At 40.7% G+C, this 19,104-nt stretch overlaps 1 protein-coding gene across 1 annotated transcript; it reads left to right on the forward strand.

Moving 5' to 3' along the window:
- The first annotated feature begins 4,707 nt into the window (after positions 1 to 4,707).
- On the forward strand, positions 4,708 to 11,088 carry LOC116238863 (riboflavin kinase-like). The gene is made up of 4 exons (XM_031608772.2): positions 4,708 to 4,860; positions 6,286 to 6,437; positions 7,735 to 7,837; positions 8,387 to 11,088. The coding sequence occupies exons 1-4, from the start codon at positions 4,779 to 4,781 to the stop codon at positions 8,515 to 8,517; spliced, it is 468 nt and encodes a 155-aa protein (XP_031464632.1). The 5' UTR covers positions 4,708 to 4,778; the 3' UTR covers positions 8,518 to 11,088.
- The last annotated feature ends 8,016 nt before the right edge of the window (positions 11,089 to 19,104 follow it).

The following is a 19,104-nucleotide window of genomic DNA, read 5'->3' on the forward strand; positions in this document are numbered from 1 at the left end:
GGTGTTGCAGGACCTGGTGTTTACCTTTGCTGAATGCCATACAGCTGGACTCAGCCCACCAATCCAGTCTATCCAGATCACTCTGCAAAACCTTCCTACCCTCAAGCAGATCAGCAGTTCAGCCTAACTTGGTATGATCTGCACACTTACTGAGGGTGCAGATCACTAATAAAAATGTTAAACAAAACTGGCTCCAATACAGAGCCCCAAGGAAATCCCCAAGTGTCCAGTCACCAGCTGGGTTGAACTCCACTTACTATGACTTCTGAATCTAGCTGTCCTGCCAGTTCTTCGGCAGAAAACTGTAAACCTTGTCCAAACCATAAGCAGCCTGTTTCTCCAGGAGAGTACTTTAAGAAACAGTGTCAAATGTTTTAATAAAATCCAGGTAGACAACATCCACAGCCAGTCCCTACTAAGAAGATCATTTTCTCACAGGAGATCAAGTTAGTCAGGAGGTACCTCCCTTTCATAAACCCATGCCAGCTGCTTCTGATCATTCAGTTGTCCCATGTTTGTTGTGAGACAACACTCAAGATGATTGGCTTCACTACCTTCCCCGCTACTGAGGTGAGACTGACAGCTTCTAACTTCCTGGATCTTCCTGCTGCCCTTCTTGCAGATGGTCATCACATCTGCCAATCTCCAGTCAACTGCATCCTCCCCAGGCAGCCAAGACAACTAGAAGACTACTGAATGTTAACTGCAGCCTCCTTCTGTAAGGCTACAGATTTTGTCTCTACAATGCTATGTTCAAGACTTTCATTTGATTTTCTATGATGTATTGACTATTTCACAGCCTATTTTTTTCCAATAAAATTTTGGTTTTGTTTCTCCTTTTGCCTTTTGTTTTGCTGTTTAGTTATCATAGCAGAAAGGAACAATTTCACAGTAAACTTTTTATAATCTCTGTGTTCACTTTACTAGACAATCATATATTTTCTTTCTATTAATAATTATGAAACTCATGTGATCTTCTATAACATGAGGAGCAACTTTGACTTTGTACCAACACATACATTTTTTCCAGGTATTCTAGTTCTAAACTTCCTATTTGCACTTTGATTATGTTGCAGACTTCTGGGTTGTTGGCCCAGAAGCTAATGATTTCATGCTATATTCTCTGATATTGCTACTTTCAGAAAGGAGGAAAAGGGAGTCCAGTACTGTGGATGCAAAATACTTAATGTCTCATAGTCCTTTGCTAGCCTCAGAAAGTTAGCTAAGAAACACTATGAGATAAATATTTAGAACTAATGGTTTTGTCAGTAAGCACAATTTAATTAGCAAAGAAGGGGTTTACTCATAACAGGAGTGATTACTAAAATGATGTACTGCTTAAAGTCTCCTTAACTGAAGCATTTCAATTACTGTTGTTATCTACCATGATCTGTTTACCTAAGTTTTGGTGAAGAAGGTGTCAAATATAAGGCATATAAACTCTGTAACTGACTCATATGGGCAGAATTCACATCAGCAGTCTGTCATCCTGCTGCTCTGTGCACTCCTATAGCTACAGCAATAAACCGCTTCTGTTCTCCACTGAACAAGCATGTATTTCTACAACAGTATTAATACTTTTTTCCCCAGCAAATCCAAATGAATTAATGAGAGTGTAAGGCTACAGAGCTAATGTTCCTTTCAGTATAAAAACAGCATTAGACTCTTGTTTTTACTTTCTTTGTCATCAAGCTTTCAATATCTACTCAAAATATCATGATACCTGTTATTTTTTGGTGACGGTGAAGTTTTGTCAAATTTCTGTGAAATTGGCAGCACTTTCGTTAATTTTGAATTTTCTCTATGTGGTGTTTTTGCTATACCTCATTTGTTTTGTGGGTATCTTCTTATTATAGTGAGATTACTGAGATCAGCAGAACACTTTTCAACAAGTCAGCTTCTTTTTACCAAAATTTGTCCTTGGCAGTCTCTCTGTATACCACCTTCATAGAAGTACCCGATATGCTATACCAAGTAATTACAGGAATACATATTAATTCTTGGTGTTCTGTCAACTATGAATAATATACATGGGCTGATTTTCCAGTGCTGTCCTAAATTATAGTTGCTATTCTGCACCTGAGTGTGGGAGAAGATGACAAAGAGAAATGTTGCGGAGCTCTTTCTGGATCTCAGAAGGAAGAGTGCAACAACAAATGGCTTAATAAAACAGGTAGAATAAAAAGAGGAAAACAGAGTGAACCTCCCTTACAGGTTGCAAAGTTATCTCTGTCACAACATCCACCCTCACACAGCAAAGGCCAGCAAGAGGTGCCCCAGCAGATGTCCTTACAGTGCCCTCTTATGTTTTCTGCAAGGCAGAATACAGCAGATACAGTCATCCTTATACAGACAGCAGTGCTTCAGTAAACACAGGTGTACCCTGCATGGATGTGGGAGACAGCATCATCTGTTGGCAGCATCATTATAAATGCCATATTCCTTTCAATAGCAAGAAGAAATTATCACCAGAGTCTGTCACGTTTGCTCTGTCATTACTTAAAGTATGAGCAAGCTGTCATCTTTCAAAGAGACAAGGATACAGATTAAGGCCTCCCTGTCATATTGAGGTACGGCCCAAGGAAGGTAGGAAGAGAATGATGTTAATGAATAATAAGAAGCAATTGGGAGAAAGCATTGAAGTCATTTCCTTTGCTACCTCCTCCCTCAAGATGAGTCACTGGGACCACCATTTCCATCTTCTCTTTCTGATGTTGTTGTTTTTCCCCTTGCAGCTTGAAAATTAAAGATGCCCTTTCAGCCTTCTGTAATGAGAACAGAGGTACGGGGCAATGCAGGCCATTCTCAATGAAGGGAAGCCCTCACTGATGGCACACGGCACCTGCTCCCTTTTCTTTATTCTGGTTTCTATGGCTACATCAAATACTTGGGGACTTTTCACTAACAACAACAGCTGTTAAAATGCATCATCAGAACAGAGCAGTTCTTTTCCAGCTGTGTGAAACACTGCCTGGATTTGATAACTGCACAGATAAGCTATCAATCTACTTGGCATATGTTTCTGACTAAAATTCAGACAAAATATTTGAAGAAAAAATCTGCTAAATTAGAATACAGGTAATTAAATTCTCCTTACATAAAACCATCCCTCTAATCTGAACTGAGTACAACGTATATCAGAGGAGAGACATGTCCAATGTGAGGGGCAATTTATAGCTGGATCACAGCAATCTACAGCTTCTGAAGAGGAGGACTAATGTATCAGCTGTTTGACAGGATAAGACGTAGCTCACCAGTTAGACTGCCGTAGGGCTACTATCTACACGATGCTTACGCAAATATTTACCTGACTTTCTGTTTCTCAAGAGTTGTTCTGCTACTGAGACTGCGTAAGCTTTGCCAAAATCTGCAAATACTGAAAAAGAAAAGTCTGGATGACATCTTGTGGACATCGCATGAATATCAGAATGAATGGAAGAACACAAGTATACATCTGCAAATATGCAGATTGTAACCGAAGATATAGTTTGCTATTGCCAGGAAGGAACGTATGACAAACATTATACATTTATTTGCTTCATAGGGTTTCTAATTTATCAGTTTCACCCTACAGATGAAATAGCCTAAAAATTCCAGGGGGCAGAGTGCCAGTGTTGACTGTCATGGTGTACCTCTAGATAGGTAATTAAATAACAGCTTCTTCATAGTCAAATATCACAAGACAAACCTTTTTGTGACACTTATCTCTCCATGCTGTCAGATAGCAGAACAGAAAGTGCTACTGTCTTTACGATCTTTTTCTCTTCTGTTTTTCTTTCTTTTTCATTCTGTTCCGTTCAGCTGCGGTTACACAAGCAACGATTGTGCAAGTTGCTCAAACTGAGGTAGTGAATTACGATGTTAACATTAAATGGATGGCGGAGGACTGTGAGAAGGAAGAAATAGGAAGAGGGTAAATTTGAGGTAGAACCATTTCTAGAAATGATTTCCGCCTTATCCTGCGCAGCAATCAGTGCCCTCAGGCGCTGCGAATGGGTGAGCCTTCAGCACTCTCCAGTGTGCTGTAACCAGTGTGCCACGGCAGCTGCCCGGTCCTAGGAGCTGCTGCGGGGCTGCCGGTAGGGACGGGCAGGGCACCGGTGCTTGGGTGGCTTTCCCTCGCGAGAAACCAGCTGACAGGACCAGACGTAGATCCGGGAACGCTTCCCTGACTGGGAGATTAGAACGGCAAAACGAGCGACGGCGCTCAGGAGGACTGTCATTCGCATCAGCGAATTTACGTGCTTTTGCGTCAACGAGGCTACGCGTGGCACCGCAAAAACCTGCGGTTTTCTGACAGGAAAAGCGAACGCGAGGAGCAGAGCCGAAGGGAAGGCGCGCCCGCCGCCTGTGCGCACGGGAAGGGAGACAGGGCGCGGCAGGAAGGCGGCAGGAAGGCGGCAGCGCGGCCCGCGCCGGCCGCAGGGGCTCGTTTCCGCGCGGCAGCCTCCGCCAGCAGCGCCGCAGTCCCGGCAGCGCCCCTTCCCCCCGGCCGGCCGGCGGAGCGAGCGACCTCCACGGGGAAACCGGCACGGACGACGGCGGACGGCGGACGGCGAGGGGCGGGGCCGGCGGCGAGGCCTTGGACGAGCCCATCGCCGAGGGGAGGCCGAGGCCTGCCGGCGCGTCCCGCCGCTCCGAGTCCGGCGCTGCCGCCCCCCTCGCGTGGTGGTGCCCGCGGCGAGGCGGGCGCTGCGGCCGCGGCCGGAAGCGGCGGCGCGAGGCCGGGTTGCGCGAGGCTGGGGGCGGCCGGCAGCGCCGGGCGCTCCGTCGCCGCCATGAGGCACCTGCCGTACTTCTGCCGCGGGGAGGTGGTGAAGGGCTTCGGCAGGGGCTCCAAGGAGCTGGGCGTGCCCACCGGTGAGCGGCGGGCCGTGCGGAGGGTCTGCTGGGCCGGGGCGGGGGGACAGGCGGGGTGCCGGGGGCAGCCGGCTCCTTGCGCCTGGTGGCGCGCGTGCCTGCAGCAACACCTGTCCTCCTCGGCGGTGGCTTGCTTTTTTTCTTTTTGTTCTTTTTTCTTTTTGCCCTCTATTGCTTTCCTTACCCCTCTCCACCCCCCCCCCCCCCCTTTTTTTTTTCTTTCTTTCTTTTCTTATTCTCTGAAGCGATTTCCTTCATGCTTGCGTTCGCTCGCCAAGCCATCTGATGGTCGAGGTGAGGCGCGGCAGGGAGCGGCCGCGCGGAAATGAACGGAGTGGAAATGATGCGGAGGTTAAAGAAACACGGCGGGTGGGGAAAAATGCGCTTTTCTGTTGTGAGCCTCTGTTTCGCTTACCCAAATGCAGATAAAGGTGTAGTTGGAACGCATTTCTCAGAATTACAGAATGGCCGGGGTTGGAAGGGACCTCAAGGATCACGAATCTCCAACCCCCTGCCACACGCAGGGCCACCAACCACCACATGTCGTACCAGACCAGGCTGCCCAGGGCCCCATCCAGTCTGCCCTTGAACACCTCCAGGGATGGGGCATCCACAACCTCTCTGGGCAGCCTGTTCCAGCACCTCACCACTCTAATAGTAAATTTTGTTCCTCCTTAAAGAGGCACTGAACGAAACTTCCTGCGGCAAATGCTCTGGTGCTGCTCTTTGTGACGGCACGTGATAATCATTTAACCTTTTTTTCCTGGTTGTGTGTCAATGGCTTGTTGGTCTCAAGGGCCAGCAGGAGGAAGTCCTTGCCCAGTTGGAATCTTACGGGTTGCCTGCAGAACTCTGGAGGGGTGCTGTGTGGGAGAGGAGAGCTCCTGTGAGGGCAGCCTGGGTTGGGTCAGCGGGGTGTGCCGGGTGCTTCTCAAAGGGAATGCATCTATCCACAAACACAGTTATCAAACAATAGGTATAAATTTGGCAAGCCTTTCTTTACTTCTGTATGTTTATTACATAACTATTTTGCAAGCTAGCGAATAGTTCTGAGGTTATTTTATAGTGCAGAAGAAACTTGTTTTTTTTCTTTTCTTTGACCCTATTTAAAGCTGCAGTAGTCCTAGTTGTGAAATGAATACTGGCTGGGTATTTTACTTTGTGTTTATTAATTTTTACTGCAGAATAGAATGTATGTAAAATGGTCTGTGCAAGAGATGTGGTAACTGTCATTGCCATGGATGTTGTGAAGATGTTTTGCATTTTATACTTTGCTAAATGGTACGTTATGTGAGGATGATCGTCACCGTAAGCATTCTGTTTGTAAATGGCAAGCAGGCAGAAATTTTAAGTCTCAGAACGTTCTGTGATAGCCCTGGCTTCCTCGAAGTCACTCACTCTTTACTCTTTTTAACATCTTTGCAGCTAACTTTTCTGAACAAGTAGTTGAAAGCTTTCCATCTGATATCTCTACTGGTATATACTATGGATGGGCCTGTGTTGGAAGTGGAGATGTGCATAAAATGGTTTTGAGCATAGGATGGAATCCATTCTATAAGAATACTAAGAAATCAGTGGTAAGAACTTTAATTTGTGTGGCGCTTTTAATTATAACGAATGAGGCAGATGTTGGTTTTAAACATGTGACCCGTAAATGATACCTAGAAATTACGTTTGCTCTTAGAAATGCGTTTGGTATCAAACACATATCAGCATCTTGTGTTTGTATTCTGAAAAGGAAATAGTCTGAATAGCCAGAGAGTATATAGCTCTAAATAAATAACGTTTATTTTTTGTCCTATTCCGTCATTGCTTGGATATTTCTAAGATCAGAATTTAACTATTTCTGAAATGGTGATAGCTTCTGGTGCAGATCCTCCTCTTCAGTAACAGAATCCAGAGATGTGGTGCTGTGTCTTGATATAATAAATTAATATTCAGAACTGCATAATAGTAGGACGGGGAATTAAAATGTGGAACTCTGTTGGTTGTGTTTTTCTTGTTGTTAGGTCCCTGGTGCTTCTTCCAGTTCTTGCAGAGCTCTTAATTGTTGAAAACACTTTTATTTGGGCAAGAGTCTCTGGAGTGGTGCTTAGCCTTACCAACAAACATACTCTAAATTTTTTGCAACCACTTTTTATGAGCAAGGTGTGGGATGGGGAGTCCTTTCCCAGCCTTTGCTCCTGGAATTCTGTTATTTAGTTCCCAGAATCTTATCATTTAGAGCTGGTTGTAAAAGCTGTCCATAAGTCAGCTATTTCAATTTCAGGTCTCCATAGTTCTTTCATCAACTTGATGATGAAGCATTAAGCTTTCTTTGTGATTTAGAATAGTATCACAGAATCATAGAATCGTCTGGGTTGAAAAGGTCTACAATTATCATCTGGTTTCAACCCCCCTGCTATGTGCAGGGTCACCAACCACTAGACCAGGCTGCCCAGAGCCACATCCAGCCTGACCTTGACCCCCTCCAAGGATGGGGCATCCACAACCTCCTTGGGCAACCTGTTCCAGTTTTTTTTGGCTGCTTTGCAAATACTATTTGCTGCTTTGGAAATACTAACACTGGGAAGTGGTGAGAAATCATGGGTTTTCAATTACTATCTTCTTAATTTGGCAATCAGAAAATCTTAGGTGAATATTTTATAAATCCCATGCAAAGTACAATTCTCCTTCTTAAAAAAAAAAAAAAAAAAAAAAAAAAAAAGCCCTAGCCTCTTAGTATTGCATTATAGATGTTAAACTGAATGTCTCTGTTCTATTGATGTGTGTTGCAGATAATTTGACTTACAGGTATTAGATAAACGTCCCTTACCATAAGGGGAAATAAGCTGTGAGTCCGTTGCAAATGCCAACTTATTTCTTTTCCTTTAGGAGACACACATTATCCACACCTTCAAAGAAGACTTCTATGGAGAAATTCTTAGTATAGCAATTATTGGATATATTCGACCTGAAAAGAACTTTGATTCCTTAGGTCAGTATTGCAGGCCACTCTAGAATTACTCTCTTAAGTTTTACTTATTCAAGTGCTATTCCTTTGCTGTCTGTTTCTTCATAATTAGCTGCTTTACCTGTTATCATTTGAAATTTCAGTACAGTGTTTTCATCAGATAATGTGTAAGTTAAATTAAAAAGCAAAACAACAAAAAAAAGCCTTCCTGCATCTTACTTCAGTCTAATTTTCAGTTGCCTGAGGAGTAATCAAAGTCAAAATCATGAGGTTGTTGTAAAAGCATTGGTCTTATCTGTTCACTTTTTAAAATGCAGCTCTGATAAGTTTTAAACAGTTTAGCAAGCTGTGTTGATCTTTTTCTAAAATTCCTTTTGGACGAGGGAGATAGCAGTGCTTACATTAGTGGAAGATGCAACTCTGACATGTTTGAAAACAAAAAATGTTGCTTTTCAAACCTTGCAGTAATCTCTATATTCTTCCTCTGTGATTTTCTGATATTCTGTGGAAGAAGATATTTTCAGTTGTTATTTTGTGTTCAGCTTTTAAACATCCCTGTTTTTCTGTTTTTAGATGCACTGATTGCAGCAATTCAGGAAGACATCGAAGAGGCAAAAAGACAACTAGATCTACCAGAACATCTTAAACTCAAAGAAGACAATTTCTTTCATCTGCCAGGGGGCAAAATAGTTGACAACCAGTGAAAAAAAAGAACAAACTCTTGCTGCTTTTTTTTTTTTTTTTTTTTTTAATTGTGGAGTTCTTACGTTTGCACTGCTTATGTAGGTACTTTGTTGTCATATCTTTTGGGGTAATGAGTTTGGAACCAACTCTAAACTGAGTCTTGTAAATGGATTAAAAGCTGTCTTAGATCCTTATTGATAAATTGTCTATCCTAAAGCTGGGACATGTGGAACATGACCAAAGTTAATTATGGCCTCTTCAGCCTTAGTATGTGTAGAGTTCATTTAAGAGAAGAGTGTCAGTTTTTAAGATGGAGTTTATTCCAACCTCTTTTCCCAATTTTATATCATTCTTACATTGGCGTTGTAGATAGTAGCTTAGAAAATTTTGATACTGAGCAAAAAATTTCCTGTGGTGCAGGAAGCCAATGATTAGACGACAAGAACAAGAACAATTCTCCATGGTTCTTGTTTTTTTTCTAATATGCTGTACAGCTGTTGTAGTTGAAACCATTATTTTAACTGAAATTATTTATTTTAATTTTATTTGAAATAAAGATAGTCACTGTTGCTCATTGAGTTACTGGAATCTGAGATACACTTCTGTACAGTTGAAAGTGCATGTGACAGTGCATGACCTCTTTAGCTTCCTTCTGAGGAAGTGTATTGCTGAAATTCAGGAAATGAATGACAGGATGAAAGTTGGTGTGCTCTGAAGTTTTAGGCTCTGAAGTCGTGGAAGTCTTAAAAAAGACTTCTGTTCTTTGGGCTGTAAGGCAGAAGAACTGCATTTTATTTGCTGCTGGTAGTTTTCTTAGATGAGGAGAACCATAGGGTTTTTCACTATACTAACAATATAATGGCTGACTTCATGATTAAAGTTAGTGTAAGGCACAGAAAAATCCCATCAACCCTCTGGGCCAAGTGTAGGTAAGATCCATGGTTTTGTTGACCAAGTAGTCAATACAAATGAAAGCCTTGGGGAATTCTTGAAGTAATGTATCAACATTATAGTAGGAATTGGATATTGTTAGAAGCAATTGCACTACTCCCTACTCTGAAATGTATGCACAGATAAGCAGAGGGGCATTCTCAAGATGAATTGGAGTTTGGATATTACTACTTGAAGAACATAATGTGAGTCCAACTATAAATCTTTCCCTGTAGATTTTTCTATCCCCTTCTCGGTAAGGGGAGCTAGGTAAGTTGTCATGGCTGTTTCATCTTCATATTTGATACTGGCTTATGACATAGGAGGAATGTTTTCTGAAATTCAAAATAATTCTGTGGATATGTCTAAACTGTAGTTCTGTGACAGAACTGTAATTTGAGGGTGCGCAGTTCCTGTAATATAACTTTATGAATTTACTCCTTGTCCTAGTCTGTTGGGATACTACATTTTGGCTGAAGGTTTAAGAGGTTTTAAGTAGATAGCTTGCTGTGTCTTCTTTGTGGCAAGTGCTGTTACGATGCTAGTTCCACTTCATATTGTTTTAACTTTCAGCCAGTACCAGGGGATATTAGTAGGGAAGAGGCCTTGAGTGAATCAAGGAGACTTGTTAGCTGTATAGAAATTATACAGAAACTTGAAATCATTTAAATGAATTGTTCATCTGTTTTGTTGACAGCAGACAGAAGGAATTCAGGGGCACTCATTTCCAACACAAGTACTTATAGGAGTAAAAATTTTGATCTGTGTTGCCAACGTGATTTACACATTTCTCTCCAAAGATGCCAAGTTTTGTTGTCTGGACATTAAACGCACATCTGCCTTCTTCCGTGGAGAGTCTTAGGAAGAAAATTCACTTACCAGCAGTTAGGAATACTTTCTTTAGAAGAAGAATGAAATTGGAGTTCTGCATAACTTGTTGGGAATTGTATGTAAACCTCTGTAAAAACTTGTGTAAGAGTGACAGTTGATTTTTTAATTTTTTAGAGGGAGAATATATTTAGGTGAAGGTTTGAGGCATTCTTGAAGCTGTAAAATTTTGACATTATTACATTTTACTCTTTTGGGGATGAGTAAATAGTAGCCACACTAGTCAACGGAATGTGCTGTCATATATATTCAAAGAAAAAAAGCAGATGTTTATCATAGTACTGTAGCTGAACTCTAATAGCCTCTTTATTTTTTTTTCTCCAGTTAATGTGTCTGTTGTGGAAACCTTAGTGCCTTAAGCTGGTTGTCTGAATGCATTTCTGTATCGGCCAATAAATGATACTATCCAAAATTTGTTTTGGCTGTAGAACCACTGCACTGTGGAGAGAGAACAATGAGAAAGAGAAAGCTTTGAAAAAGTTTTGAGCTTTTTGAGCAAATTATTAGTTTGCTCTCAACTCTCATCTGAAGTGTGACATGTGGTTACAACAGACTAATAAAGTGGTCTTTGTATGTGTCATCAAATTAAAGAAAACATTACTAGATCCATTTGGTTGAGTGTATCTGTCTGTCCATGTTATTTAAGATAAAATGTTATATATCAGCTGTTAGAGCTCAGTACTTAAGTCCTAGCACAGTTCAAACACATTAAGGGTTATATTTTTATATTATATACAAACTGTATTTATTTCAGTTGATGTTACTGCACTGTACTATTAATAAAGGAATTGAAATAGTCAGAGCTGTTTTCATCATAGGTTTCCTGACTATATGTTCATTCAGTATCTGATGCGAATCTTCTTTGTGTATTCCTAAGAATGTTCTGAAAGAGGAACTTCAGATTTATTTAATTACTCTGCCTAAACTTTTGGTTTCAGCAGAGAAGTTTGTTCTTGCATTACAAGCTACAGGTGTGGCATAGAGGGGTTTCTTATAACAATTTTAGTGAACTAGAAGGCCACTTACATTTCTGGAGTCTGAGCAGTACAAATACTTTCAGTTTCAAATACATTCTCAAGTAGAAAACAAGTTTTTTCTTTTTCCCACCTTCTTGTGTTTTGAAATGAAATTTGCTCCAAGCTGCAGGTGGTTGAAGATTGTAAAGTGAGATAAAGAGTGAAGAGAGCATGGCTGCCTCCTCAACCTGCTCCTGCCCAGTTTGGGGATCTGAGCTCTCTGCCAGGGTGGAGGACATATCTGCTGCCTTCCCCTTTGCAGGTTCAGCCAGTAGCAAAGTTGAGCACCTATCCAGAGTTGCATAGGCACATGCAGACAGGGCCAGGCAATCAGCTTGTCACCAGCAGGTCTAGCCTGAAGCTGGCTGCAACTGTGAACAGCCGTCCTTCAGTCACACGCCCAGACAGTCTGGAATACAGTCATACAGTATCTGGTATAAGTAGTTATTTTCTTGATTGAGCGCGTTTTCCTATAAACAGGTATGGAACATATATTGTTGGTGTCCTTAATTTGGGACGGGATGATGTACTGATCCTCACAGGGCGACCCATCAGCACCACGGTCAGCCTGAGTAAGCACAGTGCAGCAGAGCAGTGGCCTTGAGCCTGTGCCTTGCTGCATGAGTCCTGTGACTGTAGGGCAAACTCAAGCAGATTGTTGTACTGGAGGGGCCTGCAGGCAGCTTGCCTTCAGTACCATTAGCCTTTACACCACCTTCCCAGCTTTGCCTCACAACAGTGCCGATGAGAACATCCTTGATGTTCCTTTATATCCTAATGAGAGCCATTGTCTTGCAAGACAAATAGAGCTGGAATTATGGTACCTGGTGAGTGATCTCCCTGTCCTTACTTCAACCCAGAGCCTTTATTTTCCTCATTGTATCTTCTCTAATTTTGAGAAGTGATGTAGAACTGCCCACTGGTGTGAAACCACCACAGATAAGTGTAGAACCTGACCTGTTCCTGAAAAAAATCTTCATCAAAGTGCTGAATACGTTATATGAAAGCGGAACAATAAAAGAACACCTATTTTCCTTTTTAATATTCTATAGACTACGAAGACTTGTGAAGAAATATGCACTTGTTTTGTTGGTTAAGGAGGTGTTGCTGCTGCAGGTGTTAAGCCTGGTTAAACCTGTTCTGAAAAGGGATATATGAAACATAAGGAGTATTTCAAGACAAATATATTTTTCTTTGTCATGAGAAAAACAAATGTCTCAATTCTATTTGAAACAGTTGTATGGTAAGTTAAGCAGTTGACCTTTTCATCCCTGGAGGTGTTCAAGGTCAGGTTGGATGGGGCCCTGGGCAGCCTGATCTGGTGGGGGGCAGCCCTGTCTGCAGCAGGGGGCTGGAATTGGGTGATCTTCAAGGTCCTTTTCAACCCAAGCCATTCTGTGATTCTATGATTCTATGATTCATACATCTGTTCCTCTTTCTGGTTTGAAATTCTAGCCTGAGTTCTTAGCCAGAAGTCGTGTAATAGTCATATAAGAACCACAGTTACATGGATTGTACACTACAGTAATGCAATCTGATTTAGGAAATTGTAATGGAAGTTGGCTTTGGCCTTAAGGCATGTAAACTCCTATCAGCTATTTCACATCCTTTCTTGCAAACCTCCAGAACAGACAGGGAAGAGGTAATTTTTTCCCTATTTACATACATTCCATTGGATAGGGAGTGGGTAAAGTGTGCTGGTAACTCCCACTTCCCATTAAAATCAAATTACTTAGTTACATGAGAGGTGAGTGGGTGGTAAAATTGTGCAAGAAGACATGAATTTATGTAATCTTCTTGAAAGATCATTATTAATGAGAGAGTAATGAGAGATAATATCTAGGAGAAAGGGAGAGTACAACTTCTTGGAAAAGAGCCTGAGGCTTGAGAAACTCCATGGGTATAGGAGAATAGCAAAGAAAGAGGTACAAGGAGACAAAAGAAGAGAAGAATAGGCCTTGAAATGAAGAACAGCTTAAGAAGTAAGAAACTGAGAGAAATTTACCTACAATACAGTGTGAGGCTGTAACTCTGCTAGGAAACAGATGAAAGGGATGTCATAGCAGGTTGGTTTTGTTTGTTTGTTTAAATGTTTTTGTTTCCTTCAGGATATTTTTCTCAGTGTGGTAGGTGAATCACAGAATCATGGAATTGCAGAGATTGAAAGGGACCTCAAGAGACTATCGAGTCCAAACCTGCTAAAGCAGGTTTCCTATAATGGGTCTTGAATATCTCCATAGAAGACTCCACAATCTCTCTGGGCAACCATTTCCAGTGCACTGTCACCCTTAACGTAAAGAAGTTCTGCATATTTGTAGGGAATTCCTGTGTACGATTTTTAGGCCATTACTCCTTGTGCTATTGCTGTACACCATTGAGAAGAGCCTGGCTTCATCCATTTGCCTCCCAGCTCCCTGTAGATTATTTATAAACATTAACTAGATCCCCCCCTCAGTCTTCTTTTACTGAAGCTGAACAGATCCAGGTTACTCAGCCTTTCCTCATAAGGGCTCCAGGCCCTTTATCATCTTTGTGTGTGGCCCTCCACTGGACTCCTTTTAGAAGATCCCTGTTTTTTTTTTTTTTTTTTTTTTTTTAACTGGGGAGTCCAGAACTGGACATACTATTCTAAATGTGGCCTCCCCAGGGCAGAGCAGAGGGGGAGCATCACTTCTCTCTCGACCTACTGGCCACACTCTCTTTAATGTACCCCAGGATACCGCTGGCCAACCTGTTGCCCAAGAAAGAGAAGGCATGAAAAGAGAGAGATAGCATTGGCTTTTTTGGCATCTAGGGATTTGTGGATTTGAACAGGTGTGAATTTTAATTCCTTTACCTTTTTTTTTTTTTTTTTTTTTCCCTAAGACAGTGTAAAAGATGGTATTTCAGTTCCTTTTGTGCTATATTCTACACTTTTATTACTGGCTTCCTTCTTTGCACTGTTTCCTGTGAAGATTTCTTCAGCAGTGTCAGTGAATCACTGACTGTTGGTGGCTCTTGGGCAGATGACAGACTTTAGCATTCTTCGTGGTCTCCCTATGCACTCTCAGCAGGCAAAGGGAGGGAAAAACCATAAAGTTCATATGAATCTCTAGGTCACTAGTTTGGGCACCCCTGAAAACTATTTTTAGGCTGCTTTTTCAAAATGAATAAACACAACCAAACTTTTTCACAATTCTCTTCCTTATGTGATGTCTTCCTAATGTTACTCATTGGCTATTTATTGCTGTCTCAAGAACTTTCAAAGGCAACTATCTGCCACCTGTAAAGGTGGGCATTTTGATCCTGTGCATACAACATAAAATAATCTTCCTGCTGTGTCTTGAGAATTGCCTTCTCATCTGAGCAGCCATTTGAGCAGCCAAAACCACTGCATTTAGAAAGGAGATGTCAGTACCACTTCTCTCCTAATAAATCTTTTTCCTAACAAATGTCTCAGCTTTGTACCACAAGGTTCTGAAAGCTTATCCCCTACTTTGTGACATCTGGGGTCCCTGACAACACATTAAAAGCTCTAAGAACTAGAAAAAAAAACACCTATCAGACTGAAAAAATGAAAGCATATGTAGCTATTAAAACAAGGTACCTCTATAAAGAACAGGTATTTGAGAAAATTTCAGATGCATATCTAAAAATGTAATTTTGTTCCAGTCTTTCTTGTACAAAATTTAGACAAAATTCAGACAAAATTCTTCTAAAAAACAAGGTTTAAATTTATGTTTTTGTTTGTTTATTTGTTTTTTAACCTTTAGAACAAATTCATATATAGAACACCACAGAATAATGTTGTTTGTCTGAGAGCCCATAATCAAAAATATCATTTTACCAGCTTGCAGTGATTTCAGGCACAGGTTTAGTCTTGATTATGCCTTTGAAATCTGATAAGGAATGGGTTATACTAAGACACTAAGCCACTAACACTAATTAATTTAAAAAGTGTAACATTAATCCAAGTGAGTGTAGGAGTGTATTCACAAATACCCTTTATCAATAACGCCTTTTAAATATATTTTTCACCTTTGTTTCCTCCTTCTTTATGTTTACTTATTGATTTATTTATTTTCCAGAAGTCCTGTGGGTAAGTTTGAAGCAGTGTTTGTGTTAGCTACAATGCACGCATATAAGCAAATGTACATAAGTAAAGTGCTGCAATTCAATAATATGGGCAGCCAAGCATCTAAAATATTATCTATTATCTAAAATAATAACTTTTATTCAAGCTCATCTTCTTTATTATTCTTCAAGAGACCATACTTAAATTTACAATGGGCTATTGCTATCCTGTCTTATATGTGCCCTATCATCTTCTTCATCATCATCTTCCACATTCATTTCCATAATCTATTACTTGATCTTCCCAATCCTGATAGCTTGTGCTCTTGTAGCAGTTACTGTGGTGGGAAGGAAAGGCTTTGGAGTGAGCTATCAGCTTCTCCTACCCACCTTTATTGGCAGCTGCAGTTTTGGTTTGCATTTTCTCCAGACAAGTATAATGTCTCCATTAAGAATTAAAATTAGGTAATAGCAAAGAAAGTGGTCTAGCTCACCTGAGAAGCATAAATTACCCAGAAATACTTTCATTTTTAGTTCTCTGGTGTCTGGAAGGATTTTAAGACAGCTTGTGTTGCTTCAGCCTGCTTTTCCCATCTGTATCACTTTGGTCTGATGAGCACATTCTTTCACTCTACAAATCTTGTGTGTAATGCTATAGCTACTTCAAAGGATTTTGACATGATGATTCAGATTTCTGTCCATTGAAACCAATACTTACCAATGAACTAGTTTATGAAAATAGGTACATTTAAAACAATAACTGTCAGAGAGGATGGCACCTCCAAACCAATAACTGTTATTTGAGTAAAGTCCTTCCAATTCTGGTGGTGGAGCAGTGGAAATATACTGTGTACTTGCAGCTCAAAAGCATGTTTTTGCTATGTTCTGCTTTCCATTTTTAAAGGTCAGCCCAGTAAGCCAGAAAGCACTGCTTTCAGAATGGTGCTACCTTGTGTTCTGCTGCAATCATAGCACTGGGCTGTCTGCCAGCTTCTGCAGTGGCTGTCAGGAGCACAGAGCTGCATGCTGGCTGGTTGCAAGAAAAGATGTGTCTCTGAATGCTGCATTCTCTGGAAAACAAAAGAACAATATCACAACAAAAGAATTTGTCATCTAAGTGCCTTTCAAAAAATACACTGAGAACCCTTATCAGAACAAAGTGTTGTTTATTCATCATGAAGAATCAGCAAGAGAAGGTCAGCATTAAAAAAAATTGGGACCTAGTCTTGAAACTGTATGTGCTCACAAAGTATATTTCATCTTTGGATATCTGTGAAAAGCTGATTATGAACAACAAGGACTCTATTGGGATTTTGTCTTTTTTGTTGTAATTAGTGCTGCAAATGGCTTGCCACCTTGCTTTTGCTGTTTGTGCCATGCCTGCACATGGGGGCTCCGAGGCATTCAGGACAATCAGTTGTGTCATTGCACCTAAGTGAAACTGTGGGAGATCTTGGCCAAATATTATAATTTGCAAAGCCAATACATTTAGCTCGGCATTTTCAAAACTCATGATGTGTATTATTTTTATGTTTAAAAAACAACATAAATTATTCAGTTGCATAGGAAAAACTGGTGCTTTGTTAGGTGCAGACAGACTATATAATGCTAAAATGCCTTAGTACCATTCCCTACAACTAAAAATATTCCATCTGAAAAGAAGAAAAATTTAAATGTTAGTAGTTCATGTTAGCAGCAGGTAGTAATCTTCTGTGATCTGGGTAATTTACTACATGAATATTCTGCTCTGGAGTTTATTTTCTGGTCCTGGGAAAGAAGACTGCATCATTTCTTTGCTCCTATACATGTACCACACTGCAGGTACATATCAGAATTCCTCCATGTCTGTCATTTAGAGACATTAGCTTGTATTTAATCTTAATATCTCTGTGATTATGCTAGATAATCTGTCCTGCAGCATTGATACCAAATAAAATAAAACTCTATAGTAGGATATAGTCTACAAGTTGAAATGACAATCTCTTTTTTTCCCAAATCCAAGCAAAAATATTACTGTAACATTACAGTATCCTTATACAATTGCATTTTAATAGTGAAGGTGGCTTCTTTCCAGTTTTTTCCACAGTTTTAAAGTACTGCTATGCTGTACTTAGTGAACTATGCTATTCAGTACATCCATGATCCAAGAGAGCTATTACATTTTAGAATATGATATAGTCTGAGCCTACAGTAGTAGTGTGCCTCTGCAAGCTGATGTGGAGACCAGACAGGATGCTGCCTTCAAGGGCCATCATGCTGCCCAGTTCGTAACTGTATACAGTATCATTTATGAAAAATGAATATATAACTGTGCCACAGAACAAAACAGCCTTTCACAGTTAGCTCTGAAATATATGTAACTGTATTCAAAGTAGCAGACATCACAGTTTTATTTATTTATTTATTTCCCAACTCAAATGCATCTTTGTGTTTTTTCATTTATTCGAATTGTGTTGACAGCTGTTCATTTTCCATTCTTTCATTTTTAGAATCATAGAATCACCTAGCCTAGAAAAGACTGACTCACTGAGTTCCATCAAGTCCCTTAGTGCTGTGTTCATGTGAGCCAAATGTCTCTTAAGTACCTCCAGGGGTGGGATCTTCACCATTTACATGGGAATCTTGTTCTAATGCTTGATTCTCTGCATAAAGTTCTTCCTAATCTCCAATCTAAACTGCCCCCGGTACAACTTCAAACACTTTCCTCACATCCTACCATTTGTCACCTGAGAAAAGATACTAACACTCCTTTGCTGCAGTTTCCTTTCACAATGCGGTAGAAAGAAATGAGGTCTCCCTGAGCCTTCTCCAGACTACACGCTCCCAATTCCCTCAGCTGCTCCTCATAACTTGTTTTCTAATCCCTTTGCCAGTTTTATTACTCTTCTTAGAATGCTGTAGCAACTCAATGTCTTTCTCGTAATGAGGGGCCCAAAACTGACCACGGTACATGAGCTACATTCTCATACAAATGCCACATACAAGGCGACAACCACTTCCCTGCTCCTGCTGGCTACACTATTTCTAACATAAGCCAGTCACATCTTGGTCTTCTTGGCCACCGGAGCACTCTGCTGACTCATGTTCAGCCTGCTAACACCCTCAGGTCCTTTCCCCCAGGTACTCTGCCCCAGTCGTGTACCACTGCATGGAGTTGTTGTGAACAAATTACAGCACGCAGCACTTACCCTCTTTGCGTATCATATAATCAGACAGCCCATCAATCCAGCCTGTCCAGACCACTGTGCTGATGGATCCTGATGCCTCCCTGAAGCTGCATACCCTCCATTCCTCTACCTTTAGAAGCTGTCAAGGCTAAATTCCGATTTCCTCATTGAAACAGCCTACAGAATTTTTCTAAATATGCAATAAAACCTGACTTTCATTTCCTTTCTCAGCCGCTTTGAACACATCTTCTGTGTCAACCCAGCTTATATTTTATTTCATATCTGGACAGTTTTAAGTGCTTTCACATCTGACATGCATATAAATAAACAAACCATATATATACCGAAGTACGTGTTGAAAAGAGACCTTAAGTATGATAAAAGAGTTGATGTAATATAAAATATAAATAGCAGTAAAGTAAGGCTACATAGAGAAGCTGTTAACCAACGCTGAAGATTGTTTACAGAAGCTATAATAATTTTGAAAGCATTTAACGCTTTGCAATTAAAAAATATTTTGCTTTCTTCAAAGAAGTTCTTTTATTTTTATTAT

Source organism: Phasianus colchicus, chromosome Z (assembly GCF_987193195.1).
Source record: "Phasianus colchicus chromosome Z, bPhaCol1.hap1.1, whole genome shotgun sequence".
Classification (NCBI taxonomy): Eukaryota; Metazoa; Chordata; class Aves; order Galliformes; family Phasianidae; genus Phasianus; species Phasianus colchicus.